Source organism: Passer domesticus, chromosome 6 (assembly GCF_036417665.1).
Source record: "Passer domesticus isolate bPasDom1 chromosome 6, bPasDom1.hap1, whole genome shotgun sequence".
Lineage (NCBI taxonomy): Eukaryota > Metazoa > Chordata > Aves > Passeriformes > Passeridae > Passer > Passer domesticus.
Window position 1 is genome coordinate 56,084,657 of NC_087479.1, and position 18,885 is coordinate 56,103,541.

The 18,885-nt window shown below is 41.6% G+C and overlaps 1 protein-coding gene across 5 annotated transcripts in view; it reads left to right on the plus strand.

The window, feature by feature from the left end:
- WT1 (WT1 transcription factor) overlaps positions 1 to 10,996 on the plus strand; it is a 34,252-nt gene extending 23,256 nt beyond the window's left edge. For 2 of the 5 annotated variants that reach the window (XM_064425979.1, XM_064425983.1), the window contains 3 exons: positions 5,559 to 5,648; positions 6,478 to 6,570; positions 9,636 to 10,996. In XM_064425979.1, coding sequence (XP_064282049.1) covers positions 5,559 to 5,648; positions 6,478 to 6,570; positions 9,636 to 9,757 — 305 coding nt within the window. In that variant the 3' untranslated portion in view covers positions 9,758 to 10,996. The remainder of the gene's footprint in view (positions 1 to 5,558; positions 5,649 to 6,477; positions 6,571 to 9,635) is intronic. The other 3 variants (XM_064425980.1, XM_064425981.1, XM_064425982.1) reach the window with 3 other exon arrangements.
- Positions 10,997 to 18,885: the final 7,889 nt, after the last annotated feature.

The following is an 18,885-nucleotide window of genomic DNA, read 5'->3' on the forward strand; positions in this document are numbered from 1 at the left end:
AAAGGGATGAAAGAGAGAAGGAAGGCAGCCCATGCTGGGTGACCTAGAAGATAATCTAACTTCTCATGAAAGATAGTTGCAATCTTCTCCTTTTGGAGACCATTCAGTCAGTTAATTGTGAAAACTGTGAGAAATGCACACAAAGCACTTTTAATTAATGAATGGGCAAGTCAGAAAATATTGAGACAGCTGTCTTCAGAGCTGCTGAAATTAAAAATGTAAGATACTTTAGACTGTAAGTGCAAGCTCATCTTTAGAAGGGAAGGTCTACAGAAATGCTATTCTATTTTCTGTAAATAAATTGGAACCAAGAACATTTGGAAATCTTTTGAAGGCCACTAAATTCAGTATTTTTCTCCATTAGGCCTAAACAGTTCTGCATTTTTTTTTCTCATAATCACTATTTCCTTCATTCCTAAATTGATTTACTCTGTGTTTTAGCAGTCATTATTTGTTTGCTCTGGACCTGTATTTTATTCCACTTAGTTGCCTGGCTTACCCAGTGTTATTTCTGGATCAATCACAAGGACTTCAGATTACATATGTATGTTTTTTCCTTAGCTGGAGAAGATTTTTAGTATTATATATAATTTAGGCTTGTAAAGTCAGAAGACCCCAAAACACATAGGTGATAAGCCTGTGTCTATCCCCCAGAGAGGGGTCCCATTGTCTTTGGGGCCTCTCCTCTGGTTCATGCTGCAGTGGGACTGGGTAGAGGAAAATCACCTTTTTCCCCTGCAACACCTTTTCTGTACAGGTGGGCACAGATCCTTCTGCACACACATTTTGACATGCTGACAGCAAAAATTATTTCTTTCTCAAACCTTTGCAAGTTCCTTCCATAAGAGGCCAGCTTGTTTCCCAAAGCTTGTGTTTGCTGCTGCCAGCATTGCTCTGTAAGGTTTCCAGGCTGGTTGCAGCTGAAGAGAGGAAGCAAGGGATGCTGCACTGCTGGAATGAAAATTGCTGGGGCTGAGGAGTTCACATTTAGGATCAGAAAGGAGTTCTGTCCTCAGCCTGTTGAATGGGTACTGGACATTTCCTATTATTATGCTCTGGGAATTCTACTTACCAAATTCCCAGCTGCTGTAGGGGCTTTGAGTATGATGCTCTTCATTTCCTGTCTCCTCCTGTGGTCTGCCAGTCCTGATTTTGGGAGGGTTTGGTGAGGTGTGGGAGCATCTGGAAGGGATAACTTCCCAGTTACCATAGTTTCCTGGCTGCTGGACGTGTGGATGGTCTGGACTTGGTGGCCATGAAGGTTTTGCACTGCCATGCTCTTCAGGAGTCCTGGGCAGCCAAACCCACTGTTGTGATGCAGATCCATGTCCTTTGCAACTTGTTGTGTTTGTCTAACCCTGACTTGTTTCTCCTGCATGTCAAAAGGAAAATTTGGAACCAGTTTTCTCGAAAAATAATGTGGTTGTGTTTGTCACACCTCTCCTAATCAATCAATCAAACATAAAATTATTAATCTTCTGGATTAATAATAAAATTATTAAGCTTCTGGACTCACTTATGTGTTCGGGGCTCTTCCACCTTATGCTGTATTAGTGGTAGGTCAAAGGTTTTGGTCATTTTTTAAATGATGAACACATGATTTGAAAACAAGCTGTTACATATATATGATATTAAACCAACAGATTGTATCTTTGCAGGATATTGTTGGCTCTAGATTATATTTTTTATTTCTGTAATAGATACATACAAAGGACTGGCTCATTGGATCTTCCATCCTTCCATCCTTCTTTCCCAGTTGCAAAACCAAGCAAGGCCCTGAAACACAAAGTTGGATGCTGTAATCAGTTTTTACCAATGTTTCAAACAGCCTCAACTGAAAATATGTTAACACTTTGTACCCTCCGAGGCTGCTTATCTGTTCTAACAATGCCTTCATTGAAACATGTACAACCAAAAAAGCTTTTTTCTTATCTTGGTGTATTTTGCTGCAGCAGATAGGCCTCTGAAAGGAAATGCAGAAATACATCTAACTTTTCAACTTTGCAGCAAATAATGTGAGTTGTCATTCCGTGGCAGGCTTCAGGCACTTCCTTGCAGAAACAAATTGATGTCTAGACCTCCATAAATTTCACTTCTGGTGGAAGCATCAGCATTCTTGCCAGAGACCCTTTGGGTTCAGTGCCACTCATTGGGAAAACTGGATTTATCCTTTATTTTTTTAGGATAGAATCCAGTTTTTGTCCTAAAACTGGATTTATCCTAACACAAAACTGAACAGGTCTGCAGAGAGGAAACCCTCTGCCTGTTTGCCAGGGATGTTCTTTAGCCCAAATAGGCTCAGCTGCAGGTACGGTCTGCAATGGACTGTGAGACTCTGTAGATCAGGAAGATTGTCCTTTATGGTAGGGTGTCAAGCTGTATCCTTTCAGGCTGATATTTCTACAGCATAAAATAAAAAATGCTTAGGGATCTAAAATACAAGATTAATTTCAGAATAGTAATGACATGCCACAGCTGAGCTATGGTGTGAAGATGACAGAAATTGTTAACTGTAAAGGTTCCCTAGTAAATAAATAAACTCGTATTTTGTGTGAATTTGCTAAAGAAATTATATTAAATAAAAATATAGGATTAGCAAGGCAAAGCTGTGATAATGGGACTTGTTTGATTAAATGGGTACACTTATTTAAGAAAAGGGGTTTAAATTCATGAAGGATGTAGAGACCAGCCTTCAGATTCTCATTCCCACTTGCAGGCTCTGGTTTCAGAATCTGTTCTTGCCAGCAGCAGGCTTGTACTCTTGCAGAACTCCTTAATTAAAGCAATTACTGTGAATATTTTGTGCAACTGCTTCAGCACTAGCATTTTCTGTTTTCCCATGCACTTGAGCAAATGAATTTGCTCCAGAGAAAACATGCACACTTCCCTTAGTTTAAGATAACTGCTTTTGACAAAAATCTCTTTTATTAGAAACATTTATTGCAATATGTGCAAAGGCAGATTCACGCTTGTTTTACAATTCTTGACCTTTTATTTTAAAAATAATTTTCCTAAATATTCAAGGCATGCCATTCCCTCTACCCTCTCTCATCTTCATTATTTCATTGCGCCCTTTCTTGTGCATGTCTCTTTCAGCAGTGTAAGTGATCATGTCTCAGGCAGGAGGGATGGTGAAGCTCCATCTGCATCTCCTGTTTTGTTTTGGCCCTGTGTGTGTTCACACAAGGAGGTGACAGCATTACTGGATGTTTTCATACACAAAGAGACTTCAGCCTTTTACTGGAGAGGCTTTGGTAGGGCTGGGGAAATGAGGCACTCTCACTGTGGGAATTTCATGGAACAGAGCTTTTCTCATCTGGGATGTTTCTGTTGTCCTGTTCTGAGGAAATTTATGTGACAGTCAGCTTTGGCAACTGACACAGAAGATGTAGACAGAAAGAGAAATTAGGATTTCTGTCTAATGTTGTGCCTCTTTTTGTTTATTTGCTTTTTGTTTTCTTCCCTGTGTCATTGTATCCCTATGTAAACATTTTAGATTGCTTCCTTTAATATCTGCATAGGTTAAATCTGACTTTAATTTAACCAAGATAATTTTCCAAAGTATTTAAAGAAATACTTTCACGTGCATACCATCAGACCCTCTATGCTGTTTTATTCCAATGCCTCCTTAGCCATCTTCTAAGTTTATATTGCAATTAGCAGACAATCATCCTGTCGCTGCATTCTGCTCTGCTGACATTCCCCCTCTTAAATCTGCCAAAAGGCTGAATTCCTTGGAAGTAAGTGGTTTCTGAAAAGCAGGCACCCCCCAGGGAGTCCTTGTGGTCAAAGTGTATGGAACTATTTCAAACACCTGTGGCAACTTTAATCTCCTATGCTAATAAATTAAGCCTAGCAGACATAGAAATTGTCCACACCTAGGTTTGAGACTCAGTCCTCGGGGTGACTGTCACAGGAAGTCAGCTTGTTCTTGCAGATTTAGTTGCTTTTGTAAATTTTTTATTTTAGCTGCACCAGCATGAATTTTGGAACTCTCTCCTTAATATGCTGCTTGTTCTCTGTCAGCTGGGTCAAAAGGCATCTGCTTTAAACTAAACTGGCTTGCTTTGGTGTCTCAGAATACCAATGCAAGCAGAATACATTTCCTCACCACAGAATCAGACATGCAGACACCTGCAAAGGAGGGGAAAATGAAACGGAGAGAAACCAACCCCTCTGCCCACTCCAGCTGGTGTTTTCCTGTAGGAAAAGGTCCCACAGGATCTTTGGTTTGCATCTCAGCTTCCCACAGCAGGCAGAGCTGCTGCCTCTTGTTTGAGAGCAGGGGTTTAAATTGGTGAAGGACGTACAGAGCAGCCTTCAGATTCTCATTCCCACTTGCAGGCTCTGCTTTCAGAATCAGCCTCCTTTTCTCATCTATTCTTGTCAGCTTGTACTCTTTTTTCACTCTTACTCTCCAGACAAAGCCCAGCATCCTCCCAGCTCTGTGGTTCCATTCCTGCTCCTGCTGAGGCTCTGTGCTGTGCCACTGGAACCAGACTGTCTGTGGGCATAAATGTCATTTAATGGAATTGAGATTTATTAAGACATTTATTAAATGTAATAAATGTCTGAGGCTTCAGCAGGATTCCAGGGTTGTGCAAAGGGACCTTAGGTTAGGAGTAAGTCAGATCTGGAAGATCATGGATCTCCTCCTGTAACAGCATAAGGATTGTTTTGGCTGAACTTGCCCAAATTTCACCACCCCTGTGCTCTGCTGGCAGTGTTTCCCTCTTTCCTCACATTCCTCAGTTGCTGCATTTCTTTTTGCATGTTTATGTGCAGTCATTTGCACTGAAATCCATGTTCATTTGAGACACTGGCTTGTGGGGATTTCTTTTTGTAAAAAACTCAGGATCTTACTTTTCATCTCCGAGAAATCCCAGCCTGACGATCTCTGCTGAACTGCATGGGAGGAGGGGAAGAGTTTATATTTACATGAGACTTTGCAATAATTCATTTCTTTGCCTGTGGGAGCTGTGCAACTACATGAGAAATTCTATTTAATGGCATTTTATGGAAGAAATCTAATTAATGTTTTGGGAAGAATATGTCTTTTTCTGAGGTTGAATTTTTTGCTCAGTTTTGTCCTAATTAATGTGGTTAGAACTGTCACCTGTGTAGATGGAACCTATTTGGTTTTTGCTTTAAACCCAATTTAGTTCAAACTGTGAGTTGTTCCCCTGTATGAATAATGTGCTACAGAAACAGGTGCTACTGAAAGGGTTTAATGGGGTTTTTAGAGAAATATAAACCAAGACATTCCTGCTCTTTTCCAGCAGAAAAAACCCAAAAATTCACTCAACCAGAAATATTTTGCTTCTTTAACCGCTAATTTTCTTAGAGTGAGCAGATTCAGTGTCAGTGTCAATGCAGCAGAGCTTTGCCAGCCTTTCCAACAGAGCTGTGTGGCTTTGTGACAAATCAGTCCTGGTGTGCCACTGGACTGCTTCAGACTGCAGGGAAATCTTTCAGAGCAGCACATTTCATCTTCTGGTTCAGCTTGAGGTGCTCCCTCATTTTGTTGCATTTTCTAACAAACTCTCTTTCCTCTCCAGGTGAGAAACCTTATCAGTGTGATTTTAAAGACTGTGAACGAAGATTTTCTCGTTCAGACCAACTCAAAAGGCACCAAAGACGACACACAGGTTTGTGGACAGGACCTGCCTGTAATTAGAGTTCATCTGTATGCAGGAATTGTGATTCTGAAGTTATGCTCCTCAAATTTATATTTTTCTGGGGTTGTCTGCTCATGACACCAAATTCTTGAAATTAATTTTAGGAGAAGGCCATGGCTAGGTTTTTAACTGGCCTTATAGCACTACTGTGGCTGTTTTGGTGGCTTTTATATCCTGACACCATCTTTCAAACAAATTTCATAATGAAACTGTTTGCTCTATACCTTATGTTTAATATTAAGAATATATTGTGCTTAAAACGTAACAGTTCTGCAAGAAAAATTTGCCAATATGTAAAATTTCCCCAAGACCTATGCATCATGTGTAGATTAGTAGTGTGAAGTAAATTAAACCTATTGGGAGCCCATGAAAATAGATTTCTGCACCTTGATTTTTCATATGTCCCATTTGCTCCTGCAGGATACCCTCAGGGCCAAACCTCAGGGTCAGGATTAACAATGCTAATGCTACATTTTTTATTTAATAATGTGCAATGTTTATGCTACATTTTAATTTAATATAATTTGCAGATGATTTAAGTGGGGGTTTGTTTATGGTGGAGCTGTTCAGATGCTTCAGACCCAGGCACTGGCAGAGGAGGTTACAAAGGGTGGTGGCCTCATTAATGACTAACTTTCTGTAATGTGTAGGCACAGGGCTGGGAGGAGCAGTTACTGTAACAAAAAACCAAAAAAACCCCAGGCTTTTGAAACTTCAGAAATATCTGATTTCATCCACCCTTCTAAAAATGCTGGGACATAAGAATAGATTTTTTTTTTGGGTTTTTTTTGTCTCCTAGGTGTGAAGCCATTTCAGTGTAAAACCTGTCAGAGAAAGTTCTCCAGATCTGATCATCTGAAGACTCATACCAGGACTCATACAGGTAAAACAAGTGCGTAAACTTTTCTTCACATTTATATTTATTTTTTTTAATTTTAAGTCAATGTTGTTGTGAATTACATGGATAGAAAGTGTCTCAACCAGGATTTAAATATTCAAAACAGCAGAAAGAATTTCAGTGTGCTGACTTCATTGTGGCTGCTTTCCCCAAGTGTGATAGTCACTTTTCACAAAGCAATTTAGGTGATTTTAGAAACCATGCTTTCTTCCTTCGTGTTTAAAAAAATTTCAGCTTGGCAAAATAAATTTTGTCAGCTATTATGAATTGAGCATCACGGTCTCAGCCCACAAATGTCAAGTTGATCTACTGCCTTTACTGAAAGAGCCCTACAAGATAGAAATTTTAATTCTAGCTTTAGCCAAAGGTCTGTAATCTAAAGTATTCGTGCCTACTCATGCTTCTCCCCAGTGTCAGCTGAGCCTAATGCAGGATAGCACAGCAAAGCTCTGCTGCTGCTGCCTGTGCTGTAATCTCTCCAGCAGATAAAAGCAGTGCCTTTTGCAAACTCACACTGACAGACACTAAAGTAAAAGCTTACTCAAATATTCAAGGACCTTTTATATATTATTTTGTAGAAACTGTAGGATTTAATCTAAATACAGGGGGGGAAAAAGGAGGCCATTTTAGCCTACTCTGCTCTCACATAAATGTAAACACCATTAAGGAGCAACTGCAGCAAGCTAAAATTTTAGTTTTAGGTTTTAGAATTAGTCCTGCGTACTGACATATGCTGTTCCTTCTGCTGTGTATGCAGTGTTTTTACCAAGTAATTGTTTACCAAGCACTTTGGCATGTTGTTGGATGTCACGGCGTTTTCCATACTGGTGTTAACCTTTTAAATTCAGTCTCTGTACAGATGGACAAGGAGCCTGAAAATCTTTTTCTCTCTGCTAAGAATTCTTTTTTCTCTTCTGGACCATAAAAACACACATTTCAGACTTCCAAAAATAAAAGAGAAATTTTAATAAAGGAAATGATTCACCTGAGAGCAGTGGCATTTTCTGTGGCTCTGGCCAAATAAATGCTTCACCCAATGGCCATATCTACACTTGCAATCTGCAAATGGCAAAGGCTGTGCTCCTGGGCTGTCCCCATGGTCCTGCTGAGCTGCAGGGCCTGGGTCTCTGTGCATTCCCATGAAGAAAGATGTTTTCTTAACCAGCAAGAGGTAATGTTCTGGGAGAGACAAAATGGCAAGTGGTGGTAACACGCTGTCAAGCTGGGATGAACTACATTCCCCATCACATTTCACTGCTAGCTGATCTGTAATTCAGGACTTGCATGACTCCAGTCATCTTTTATAGCCCAGATTAGCTTCAGTGAAGAACTTGCTCTCTCTTGTGCTAGTGAAGATCCTTTCCCTGTCGCAGTGGCTCCCTGGACCTGAGCCCCACAATCCTTGCCGTGGGTTTGCTGCCTGCCACTGGCACAGCAGCTGGGCTGTGTTATGGAGCCACTCCTGACAAGGATTTTGGATGTGTCAGCTCCTGAGGGGGATGAGCACGAGTGGTGGGTGGGGATTTTCCATCCCCACTTTGCCCTGCAGCTTCACTCCTCTTTCTTTTTTCATAGCCCTTGAATTATGGGACAAAGCACCTAGCTCAAGTTAACTTGCTCCACGTTAAATCTTGAGGAATCAATGCAAATCCATGCAATTCTTTCCTAATTTTAGTCAACTACCAAACTGTTAGGATTCAGGGATTTTTTTCTTCACAAGCAATTTCGCTGTGACAGCAATCTTTGCTGTTGAAAGCAAAAAAAGAAAAAAAATCAAAGGAAGTTTTATCCATACATAGACACAATTAGCAATGGAACTGTGATCTCTGATCTCAGCACCATTTCCCCCCACTGTTTTATGCGCTCGTGGGAGATAGTTGCTGCTTTTGCCAGCATCTATGCTAAGTAGATAAAGTAGTTTTTAGGAATTCCCTCTCAACTTAAATACCTGACATGGGAGTTTTCAAACAGAAATACACATTTATGCAAATCTCCTTTTGTCTGAATTTGGAATAGGTTTTTGAAATGCCCAGAGTATGAGGTAAAAAAGAAGAGAAGATGCCTGGGTGAGGTTGTACCACTCCAGCGTGTCTGGAGTGTGTTAGAGAGGATGAGGTGTGTAGACAGCACTGAAGAGCCCAGCCCCAGAGCTGAACATGCTTTAAAATATTGCATTTATTTTAAGAAAAAAAAAAAAAGAAAAAAAAAAGAAAAGAAGAAGCATGAGTCACCGGGCACTGCTCTGAGCTAATGAAAGCATTCCATCAGCATTCCTGTGGCATCACAAACACAGCCTGAAATTCCACTTACACACTGCAGGAAATCAAGAGAGCAGGTTCAAACAATTAAAAAGTGGTGGCATTTCTTGTTAAATTAGAATGTGCTTTGCTTGAAGTTATTTGTAGTGAATATTATGCTCATGAAAATGTTAGAAAAATGCTATTTTGAGCATTTGACATCTCCCATAGATGTGAATCCACTTTATTTAGATAGCAGTGGAAATCTTTGAGTGTGGCTCAGCAGACTTCACGCTGAACCCTCTTGATTCTACCATATTCACTTACACTCACCAGTTTCAAAGAACTTCAGCCAAAACTCGTTGAATTAGCTGGAAAAAACTCCCCTTGACTGGAGGTCAAGCTCTAGAAAGTCCCTGACAGTTTCCACGGTGACTAACAGAGTGTCTGCACCACCGTCCGAGGTGTGACTGAAGCTTGTGCGGATGCCAGGGTGACTTTGAAACTTGGTCATTTGAGAGCTAAGAGCAGCGTAATCATGGCAGCACGGTGCTCAGCAAGGGCCTGTCCTCAGGAATGAACCACTGCAAAGTGTTCTACATCACCTGGAAAGGCTGTTGGTAAACATCAGCTGAGGCAGAGGTAGGGAGGCACGGAGCGCTGATGGGAGCAGGAGCTGGGGGCACTCCCACGCCCTCTCAGGACAGCCCAGGGTGCCTTTCCTCCTGACAGGGGCTCCTCACAGCCCCCCAGAAAGAAAACAAATAGCAGTGTCTCAGATGAGCTGTGTGCTCAGCTAATAACAGGGTGTTTTGTTAACAGGTGAAAAGCCTTTCAGTTGCCGGTGGCCCAGCTGTCAAAAAAAATTTGCCAGGTCTGATGAATTAGTTCGTCATCACAACATGCACCAGAGGAACATGACTAAACTGCAGTTGGCCCTTTAGACAGTTCAAACAAGTGAAAAAACCAGATGGGACATTATAAGCTACTGCAAACTTTCTCAGCCATCCTCGATCACCTCTGTCAGAGAGCTGCAGCTGCCTTCGCATCCTATCTGACACAAGTTAACTCAAACGTAGGATTCTGCTCAGCCTGCCCTTCCTTTTGGAGCTGCACAAGTTCCCAGGCAATAAGTTCAAGAGATTTTTACTTGTGGTTTTGTACAAAAGTAGGCAAGACCACCACAGTTTCAAGATTACTATAAACTGTGCTCAGCTTTCATGTCTGTCTCCAGCTTTTTTTGTGTTATTTTCACTTGAACTTTTCCAGGTACAAATTGCTGTACCTTTTTAATTCCTGCAGTGGGTAGGATGATTCCTCCCTGTTGAAGGTCAGCTCTGCACTTACATCATCCGTGCCTGTGCTGAGGCTCCTGAGTGCTAGTACAGCTTTCCTCACAAGATGAAGGAACAGTCACCTGAGATACTTCTGGTAACCTTTGTACTGCCAAAGGGCAGCCTTTTAGAGTTGGAAGCTCTGCTTTTGAAATTTCACAAGTCCAACCTTTTTTTAAAGGTTGTTTTTCTAGAGCAGCTAAAGCCAGATGAACCAGAGCCTCTCTGTACAAAAAATTAAGAATCTTACCATTAAGTTAACTTGTTTTTTAAAGAATTGCATAACTGAACCCTCAAAACCATTTTGTTTGTCAATTAGCTCTCTCCTTCTCTCTCTCTCTTTTTAATGTATTGGTTTAAATTTATTCTATCATGAGATGCATAGATCTCCTTTACACAAAACTAATTTCCATCATTGTAGACATTTGGGATTTGTTTACAATGTAAAGCCACACTGGTTATGTGGCTAGCAAGCTGTATAAACTTAAAACTGAACTTCTAATGGGGCTGGTCCACGATCTCCATTAACAGATTACTCTTAAGATAAGTAACTTAAAAAAGACTCTTTGTCAAGTATATGTGAAAAAGACATTATTAGTGTAAGGAAATATATTATTTCAGGGTTTTGGGAGGAGGGGTTTATTATTTACTTTTAATTGCTTGAAATTGTGTGTATATATATATATCTGATAATGTATTGCTCTTAGACATCTCCAACTAGAAAATGTATAAATATTAGAAGCATCACTGTTCTGATGTTGTTGCTGTTACAAACTATTGATAACACTAAGAATGTAACCTGCATTTTTCACTGAGCTTTCAATTAAAGCCCATTCAAAGAGAAACAAATGAGAGTCCAACAGATGTCTTGTTTCATGTCTGGTATTAAATTTCAAATGCCCTGTCCAATAGTATCCTTTTTTTTCTTCTTTTTTTGTATATAAAGGTACCACCAGCACTGATGACCACTAGTTAACCTGTCCAGGTCTTGACCACAATTTATCCATCTCACTTGGGAATCATACTGGCAGCAGAAAACAGTGTCAAGTTTCATATTGTGCTATAAAGCAGTTGCTTCAATCCTTCGTCTTCTTACCCAACCATTCCTTCTCTTTTGAGCCGTGAGATTTGTGTAAGAACTTTATAGAACAAGCAAAATCCCATTTATAAATAGCAGAACTGGCCTTCTGTAGAACTGGGCTGAAACCATAAGCACAGATAACTTCTTAGATTAGGATGTCATAGACTGACTTTTAAGTAAAAGTTAATTTAGAGCTGGGATGGCTTAAATCAGTTCAGCAGGTTGAAAAAGACAGTCTTTCATAGATGATGAAGTGTGAAAACCAAGATAAAGAAATATTACTGTTTCTTTGTCATACTGCCTACTTTTCTTTGGAAGTAAGTACAGCCTGCCTCAGCGCCCTTTGCCCTTGCAAAATATTTGTATCTCTTTAGCAAAAATCTTTAATGTATCTTGCCAAGCTTTTTTCTCTAATGTACACAATGGAGTTCTATGATGGGTTGAGCTTTCTCTCTTAAAGTGCAGCTGCATCGTCAAGAAAACTCAACAGTTAATTCTTCAAGTCCTCTTTTTCGCCTGGGTATTGCATCACTGTTAATTACTGTTGGGGTACTGTGACTCATTTGTATCAGTCAACTTTATCTTTTGCTGCCAAAAGACAGCATCTCTCTGGAGAAACTCATAACAAGTGTGGCAAACATCAAATATTTGGAGCGAGCGGTGTACATAAAACTGCACAGAATTAAAAAATAAAGCAACTCCTCCTGCTCTGTTGAAAGAAAAGCTCAGCTGCAATAACAATGTCCTGTGATTTACCCAGCAGTTCTCGGCAACTACAAAACAATCTGTTTTTCAGTCTGCACCCAAAATAGAGAGCTGCCTTGAGTGTTTATACTAAAAGCCAAAAAAAGAAAAATCAGCCTCCAGTTTTGCCTGCATCAGTCAAATATAAATAAAACTATCTTCTGTGAAATACAACCAAAACTCTATTGGAGCACAGGCCAGACTTCCAGTGACCTGTAAATAGCTACAGCCATGGTTTGCTGCTTGGGGAATCACATGCCGAATAATAATAGTAGATGGCTACAAAAAATGAAGCGTGGGTTGATGAGTGACAGAGCATGTCCTTTTGCTTGTGCTGTCACCACTTTCTCAGTGAAAGACTTACTGCTACTCTGCTCTTTGATGGTCATTATGCCCCCCAATCTGCCGAGCACGGAGAGGACAATGGTAAATGTTTACAAGATTGTTAAAATTTTTATTCCCAGTTATTTTAGGGTGTTTGTTAAGAGAGGCATTTCATGTCTCTGCCTTTCATTTCCGTGTTTTTGGGATCCTGTCAGCAAGGTAAGCCACCTTTTTGGAAGTGCTTTTTTGCATGAATTTCTGTCAAGCAGCCCTCTGATGCTGGCTCTTGCAGCCTGCAGTTCCTCTTTTTGGGACACACAAAGATTGATCAGGCCGAGTTTCTGTGAGCTTGACCTCCACATGAGAGATGAGGGGGCTGCACTCTATTATATCTTACAAGTATCCTCAGCTCTCTGGAAAAATTTCAATCCCACAACTAATTGAGCAAATCTTTTATGCCTCTGCCCTGTGTTGTTAAACTGAAAATGGTGACCGATGTTGTTTTGGCTGATGGTTAATGTCTCAGTGGGACTGGCACCCTCTTCCTGTCCCATGGCTTCTGTAGCCCCCCCAAATGGAGAATGTTCATTACATAGATAACACTTCTCCTTTTTCTTGGCACTTCCTGAGATACAATATGTTGAGTAGGAAAGGGAATGTCATCTCCTCCCTCTCTGATGGTGTCAACTTGAATTCAAGAGCTGACTTGGGTGAATATTTTTGAGGGAGGTGAATCCAGCAAAGCGTCTGTTTTAGGAAAGCACTAGAGTGATCCTGCCTGGGCTGTAGCCACAGGATGTGCTTCTGGTGCATGTCTTCATGGCTATGGACTGTGCTGGCCAAGCAGGAGGTTGCTTCAGTTAGGGAACCTGCCTGGAGCTAACCCATCCTTCAGACAGGTGATGGTTCCTGTAAGGGAAGGGGGGTGTGTAAAGAAGTAGCTCTTTCCTTCTCTTTCCTTCTCTTTCCTTCTCTTTCCTCCTCTTTCCTTCTCTTTTCTCCTCTTTCCTCCTCTTTCCTCCTCTTTCCTTCTCTTTCTGTGGTGGGTTAAGCAAGTTGCCCATTTCAGAAGCCACTCCAACCAGGCCTATCTGTTCCAGGATGTCAGTAGGATTCATTTCACTGCTCCAACAACCCACCTTGCAGCAGCTGGGAACAGTTCCTGGAGGTGCAGGTAGGTGCCTTCAACCAGTGTTTTTTCCTCCTCTCTGCTCCCCAGAAAAGGGAGTTTTCTGAGAAAAGCCTGTTGTGTGCAGCCTGGTTTTGTCACCCATAGGACCTGACAGCAAATCCAGCATGGTAAGCGAGCTGCTCCCTGCACTTTGTCTAAAAGCCCAAGAAAAAAAACTTTGGAGCAGGTCCTCAGGTCCCCAGGTCCTCCTGGCATGAGGTGCCACCCAAAGGCCACCAGCTGGCACAGGTGACACCAGCTGCCAGGGGACCTGGGAAGGTTCTGCTGCTCAGTCCTGCTTGAGCCCTGCTTGTAACTTCCCCCATAGGGAAAATCACTGAGTTTTTTCTCTCTTGGGGATGACCCTCATTCCCCTCCCTGCCCTCCAATTAACAAAAAAGTAATTAAAGGCAGTGCATGCAGTTCAGAATGGCACTAATGGACAAGAAAGTCCAGCTGCAATATTTGGGAAGATCCAATAAAAGGTTCATTAGGATCCTTTGAGTTATTGGAAGTCCTGATGACACAAGGGAGCCTAATGAAACAGAAGACCTGGGCTTCACAAGAGTGATGAGTTAAAAAAAGCCCAAACCCAAAACCCAACCCCACTGACACCATTCTAAAAATTAGACAATTAAGAGTAAAACCAGGAATGTAGCCAGAACTATTCCACCTCAAATAATAAACACAAGGATAAGTTGCCAAGCGAGGTCAAAGAAGCAAATGGTAAAGTGAGTTTAAGAGACAGCTAGACACTTTTATGGGGAGAGAGGGGATTGAAGGATACAGTGACAAAACTGGGGGTAGAGTTGAGATAAACCCAGAGGACAGTGGTGGGCCAACAGCCTCAGAGAGTGCTTGGAGCCCCAGCTGCTCAGCAGAGATGTGGAGCAGCTCTTGGTGTTCAAGTGAGACTTACCAGGGCTCTGGCAGGTCCTGTGAGCAGTGAAAAAAAAAAAATTAAAAAAAAAATCCCAGGAAGAAAACACCCCTTTTTTCCTTTTCATTCTTCACGAAAGTCTACTTACAAAATAAGAAAAAAAAGGGTTGACTGGAATATGATTCAAATGAGGCAAACCCACAATATACAGAGGTTATGTTCTCTGCTTGTACAGGGCTTTGCATAATTTCATGCTGTCAGCAGAGCTTGGGTCGATCCCACAAAAAAAAAAAGCTGGCAGAACTTCTGTGGCTTCACACAGCAGCACGATGAAGCCTGTCTTGAAGTGCTTGGCTTGGCCACCTCTGCACTGACAAGCAGGTGTTGGTTCCACCAGCACAGCAAGGTGGTTAAATGAGGGTGGGGGGAGAACCAAGAGCAGCACAGCCAGTGGAAGTAAGGCAGAGAATCAAATGAACAAAGTGCAGTTTTCTATACAGACTGCAGCCCAAACACAAATGCCAGCTTCTGGGGCTAAAAGAAGTTAGCTCTGATAGCCCAAAGGGCTTTGAGCAGTGAGGGTGCTCTGAAAGATGGCATTCTCCCACAAGACACAGGTGACATGGACAGGGCTTTGCTGGGTGTTGTAGGAATGGAGCAGCAGGAAGAGTCTGCCCCAAAGAGGCTGCAGGCCACAGATAAGGCATTAAAAGACAAATGTTTAAAGACATGGGAAATCTTGAATGAGAAAGTCTTGTTGCAGGCAGGACTTTCCTATTCCTGATAACTAAATAACTATCCCATAGGTATTAATATAATTTAATTGCATCACTGGTTTTTCAGTGATGAATAGACTTGTTATGTTCTGATGAACTCTGGCAGAACTGAGATCCTAATCTGCAAAAATAGGCTGAGCAGTAACAGAAAGACCTGGCTGACCATCCTGACTTGAATGGCTAGATAAATAAAACTAACTGCTCTTCCCCAGCATCAAAAAGAGCCTATTTAATGCAAAGGAATTGTAAGAAAACACAGGGCACTGAGACACCTTAGTATGGAGGTGCAGGGGAGAAATACAACTGTATTTGTTCTCAGGATGTTTTTATGTCTCATTCTCATCTGAGTCATGCCCCAGAACTCCCATTCATTTAAATGACACGTTGAAAAACATAACCACAAAATTAAAAAAAAAAAAAAAAAAAAGGAATCTCACTGCCCGGAAAAATCCTGCCCCAGAATTTCTTGGGAAATGGCGTGTCCTGCTTCACGTGCTCTCTTGGTTCAAGAATCACATCTGCCTAATGTTTCCTCCCAGGAAGGTCTCTGACATTTTTAACTCTATCACTGAAGCCTTGAGGTTAAGTTATGGTGTGGCTGCACAGCAAAGGTACACTGTAAAGGCAAATAAAGGGTTTTTATCAGCTCTGTGGCCACCAATAGAGCCCCGCTCAGGGCAGGAGGGTGCTTTTCACAGAATTCACAGAATCACTGGGTTGGAAGAGACCTTCATGATCATGGAGTCCAACCCAGCCCCAACAGCTCAGCTGAACCCTGGCACCCAGTGCTACATCCAGGCTTTGTTAAACACCCCCAGGGATGGTGACTTTTGCTCCCAGCCACAAGATGGCCTGGCCCAGTGGGATTGCTGGCCCTTGGGATGGCTGCCTTCCTGGGAATGTGGGGCCACCAAGCCCCTGCTGCAGCTGGAGGAGCTTCCAAACATGCAACAGAAAGTTACAGCCCTGACAAAGCAGCAGGCAGAGCTGGAGACTCTCGTGTGATGGGACTCCAAATGCAGCTCAGAGCCCATGTGTGCTGCTGTGCTGCTCTTCCTGCCACAGACTGACAATTAAAAAAGTCAAATCTGGTTGCCTAGGGTGTTCTTCAGAGGCCAAATCCTCTGCTGTCCTTGAGGCTACCTGGGCTGGTGCTTCAAGCTCTGAAGGGTGTGTGCTCCAAACCACTCACTGCTTGTACCTCAGAGCTGTGGGGATGGCTGCTTCTGCTCTTAGAGGGAAAAATGACTGAGGATGGAGGAAAGGAAAGGTCACAGGCACTGGTGTGGCTGTGGGGTGCATGAAGCCCTGAGTGAGCAGCTGCCTCCCCAGCCCTGAGATGCAGGACCTCAGCCTGCCCTGCTCCAGGCTCCCCTCCTGTGCAGCCAGTCTGGGAAGGGCGAGCTGCAGAGTGCAACACTGAAGGTCATGGCACAAACAGCCTAACAACAGTCCAATATTTCTGAGCTGCACAAATTCCTGGTGTCTGCCGCAGGCAGAATCCAAACACTTGTGTCAATTCTGTACCATGCCCCAGACTGCCAAAAAACATTAATATAAGCATATTTATCTGGGCTGCAGTGTGTTACAAGAATTCATTAGGACAATATGTGATATGGTGCTGAAACAGAAGGCTGGGTTTCTCTGGCCAGAGATGAGGAAGTCTAGTCCCTGCTGAACTTTTACTACTGATAAAGACAATGTCTGCTGGCAGCATTCATTTTTTACTAGGCCATCTGCATCTAGTCAAGGATAACTTGACTTTCTGAAAAAGTCATTCATCAGAATCAACCCAGCACAACTTTCTCTTGATGAGTAAAGCAACACAAAGAAAGACCAAGATGGTTAATAAACTTCTTTGGGAGCAAAAGGTCAATGCTGCTGTAAACAAAGCAGTGTCATAGTACTATACAGAAGCATTGAAGTTCCCTGTGTGTTTATATGGCTGATGCCCCATTTATTTTTTTATCTGTGTTTGTTATCGTTTATTTTGCTCTGCTTTAGCTGATCTATAAATCTTTATAACAGTGTTCTTTATTTTCTTAATTTTTTCATCTCTCTTATCGCCTTTTATCACCTGTTTGTGTCCAGTGTTTGCCACTCTCTGCTGCTTGATGGCTGCTTTTTAACCCTTTGGTTCTCATCTACTACACACAGGTATAATACTCAAGTCTTTCAGAACTTTCCTGTTTTTCCTAGAGCTGAATCAAACACTGAAGAAATTCCCACTGTCTCCTTAACAAATCATTAACTATTAAGGGCAAAAAATGAATGAGTGCATTGATGGGGAAATATTCCTGCCCCAAAGACTGAGCCTTCTTTTAGCTCCACAACGCAGAGAACAGGCAATAGCCAGGTATTCTTCATTTCAGGCATTTACTGTATTTCACTGGACTTCAGATCCATGTTGGAAAGTCCTAGACTTGCACCCTGTAGTGGGGTAACAGATTTCTTTCCCTGCCCTCCCAGTTGTGGAGTTTTTCCTTTGGTTTTTGTGCTTCATGGCTGCACATGTGGAGAGCACAGCCACTAGAAGCTGAAACACAGTCCCAGGCTCCCTTCACATCAACCACTGCTCCTCCAGCCAAATATTTTATCAGGAGCTGGGTCTAAATTAAAGGCAGTCAGCTAAAAGGAGAAGATTCCAGATCCACAATGACAAATGTGGAGCAGCTGATACCTTGGCAATGTTATTCAGCTGTTCAGTGATGATTGCTCTAGAGCCACAACATTCCAAACCTCACAGATACACAGGTGAATTTTGCCTAGGGAATGAATATTGTCTTGTACATTTCAGAGAGAACTAAAACTCTGCATGAAATAATATCAAAGAAATAAAAAGTGAATTTTTCATAATGGTGAGCCTCTAGAATTCATCTTCCTTCCTTTGGTGTGCTATTTGTTCTATCTAATTAGATTATGGAAAGTTCTGTATGGACTAGATATCCAAAATCATATAAAAATTGTGTGATTGAAATAAATTTTTGAGGGATAGCCTCAGTAAAGCATATACTGCTCTTTTTAAGGATTTACATCTTGAAACGTTTTACTTAGTAGACTCTTGTGCAATGTAATTACTAATGGCACTGGAGTATTTATTGAAACTGGGTCCTCTAGGGAACAAAAACATGCTAAAGACCCTGAATTAACCATGAATTTTGAGATAGCTAGTTAAAACATTAATCTCCTTTGTTAATAAACGTAATATAATGTAATGCACTTCTAATAGTATGAGCCTCTGCTGAAATTGCACCTTGGACTCCTACTTAGAAATGCCCCATGTTCATGAATTAATGCACATAAGGTTTTTACCTGAGGAAAAAATTGCTGGCTTAGATTCAAAACTCAGTGCTTATTCCAAATTTGGTGTCCTAGCTGTTCCACATGAGTAGACAGTTAGTGGCTGTTCTGTCACTCGGAAAGCAAGCCTAGAGGAAGCTCTATGCACTGGGATTATATTCTGTATATTTCATAGTTCTGCTGCATTCCAGTACCTCTGGAATCTGTTTCTGCCTTTAACATGGTAACATTTGTAAATGAGAAATAAGTAGAATAAAATTTCAGGTGACAAGAGAAACCTAGGGCAGGTTTTTTGTTGCTCTTGTTGGTTTAGTGGTTTTTTTTTTTTTTTGTTTTTTTTTTTTTTTTTTTTTTTTTTTTTTTGTTTTTTGTGTTTTTTTTTAACCTCCCCTCTCTTCCTGGAAGGACTATTAAATTTTAGGAGATAGGGGTAAGCTAATCTTCAGACCCACACTGTCCCAA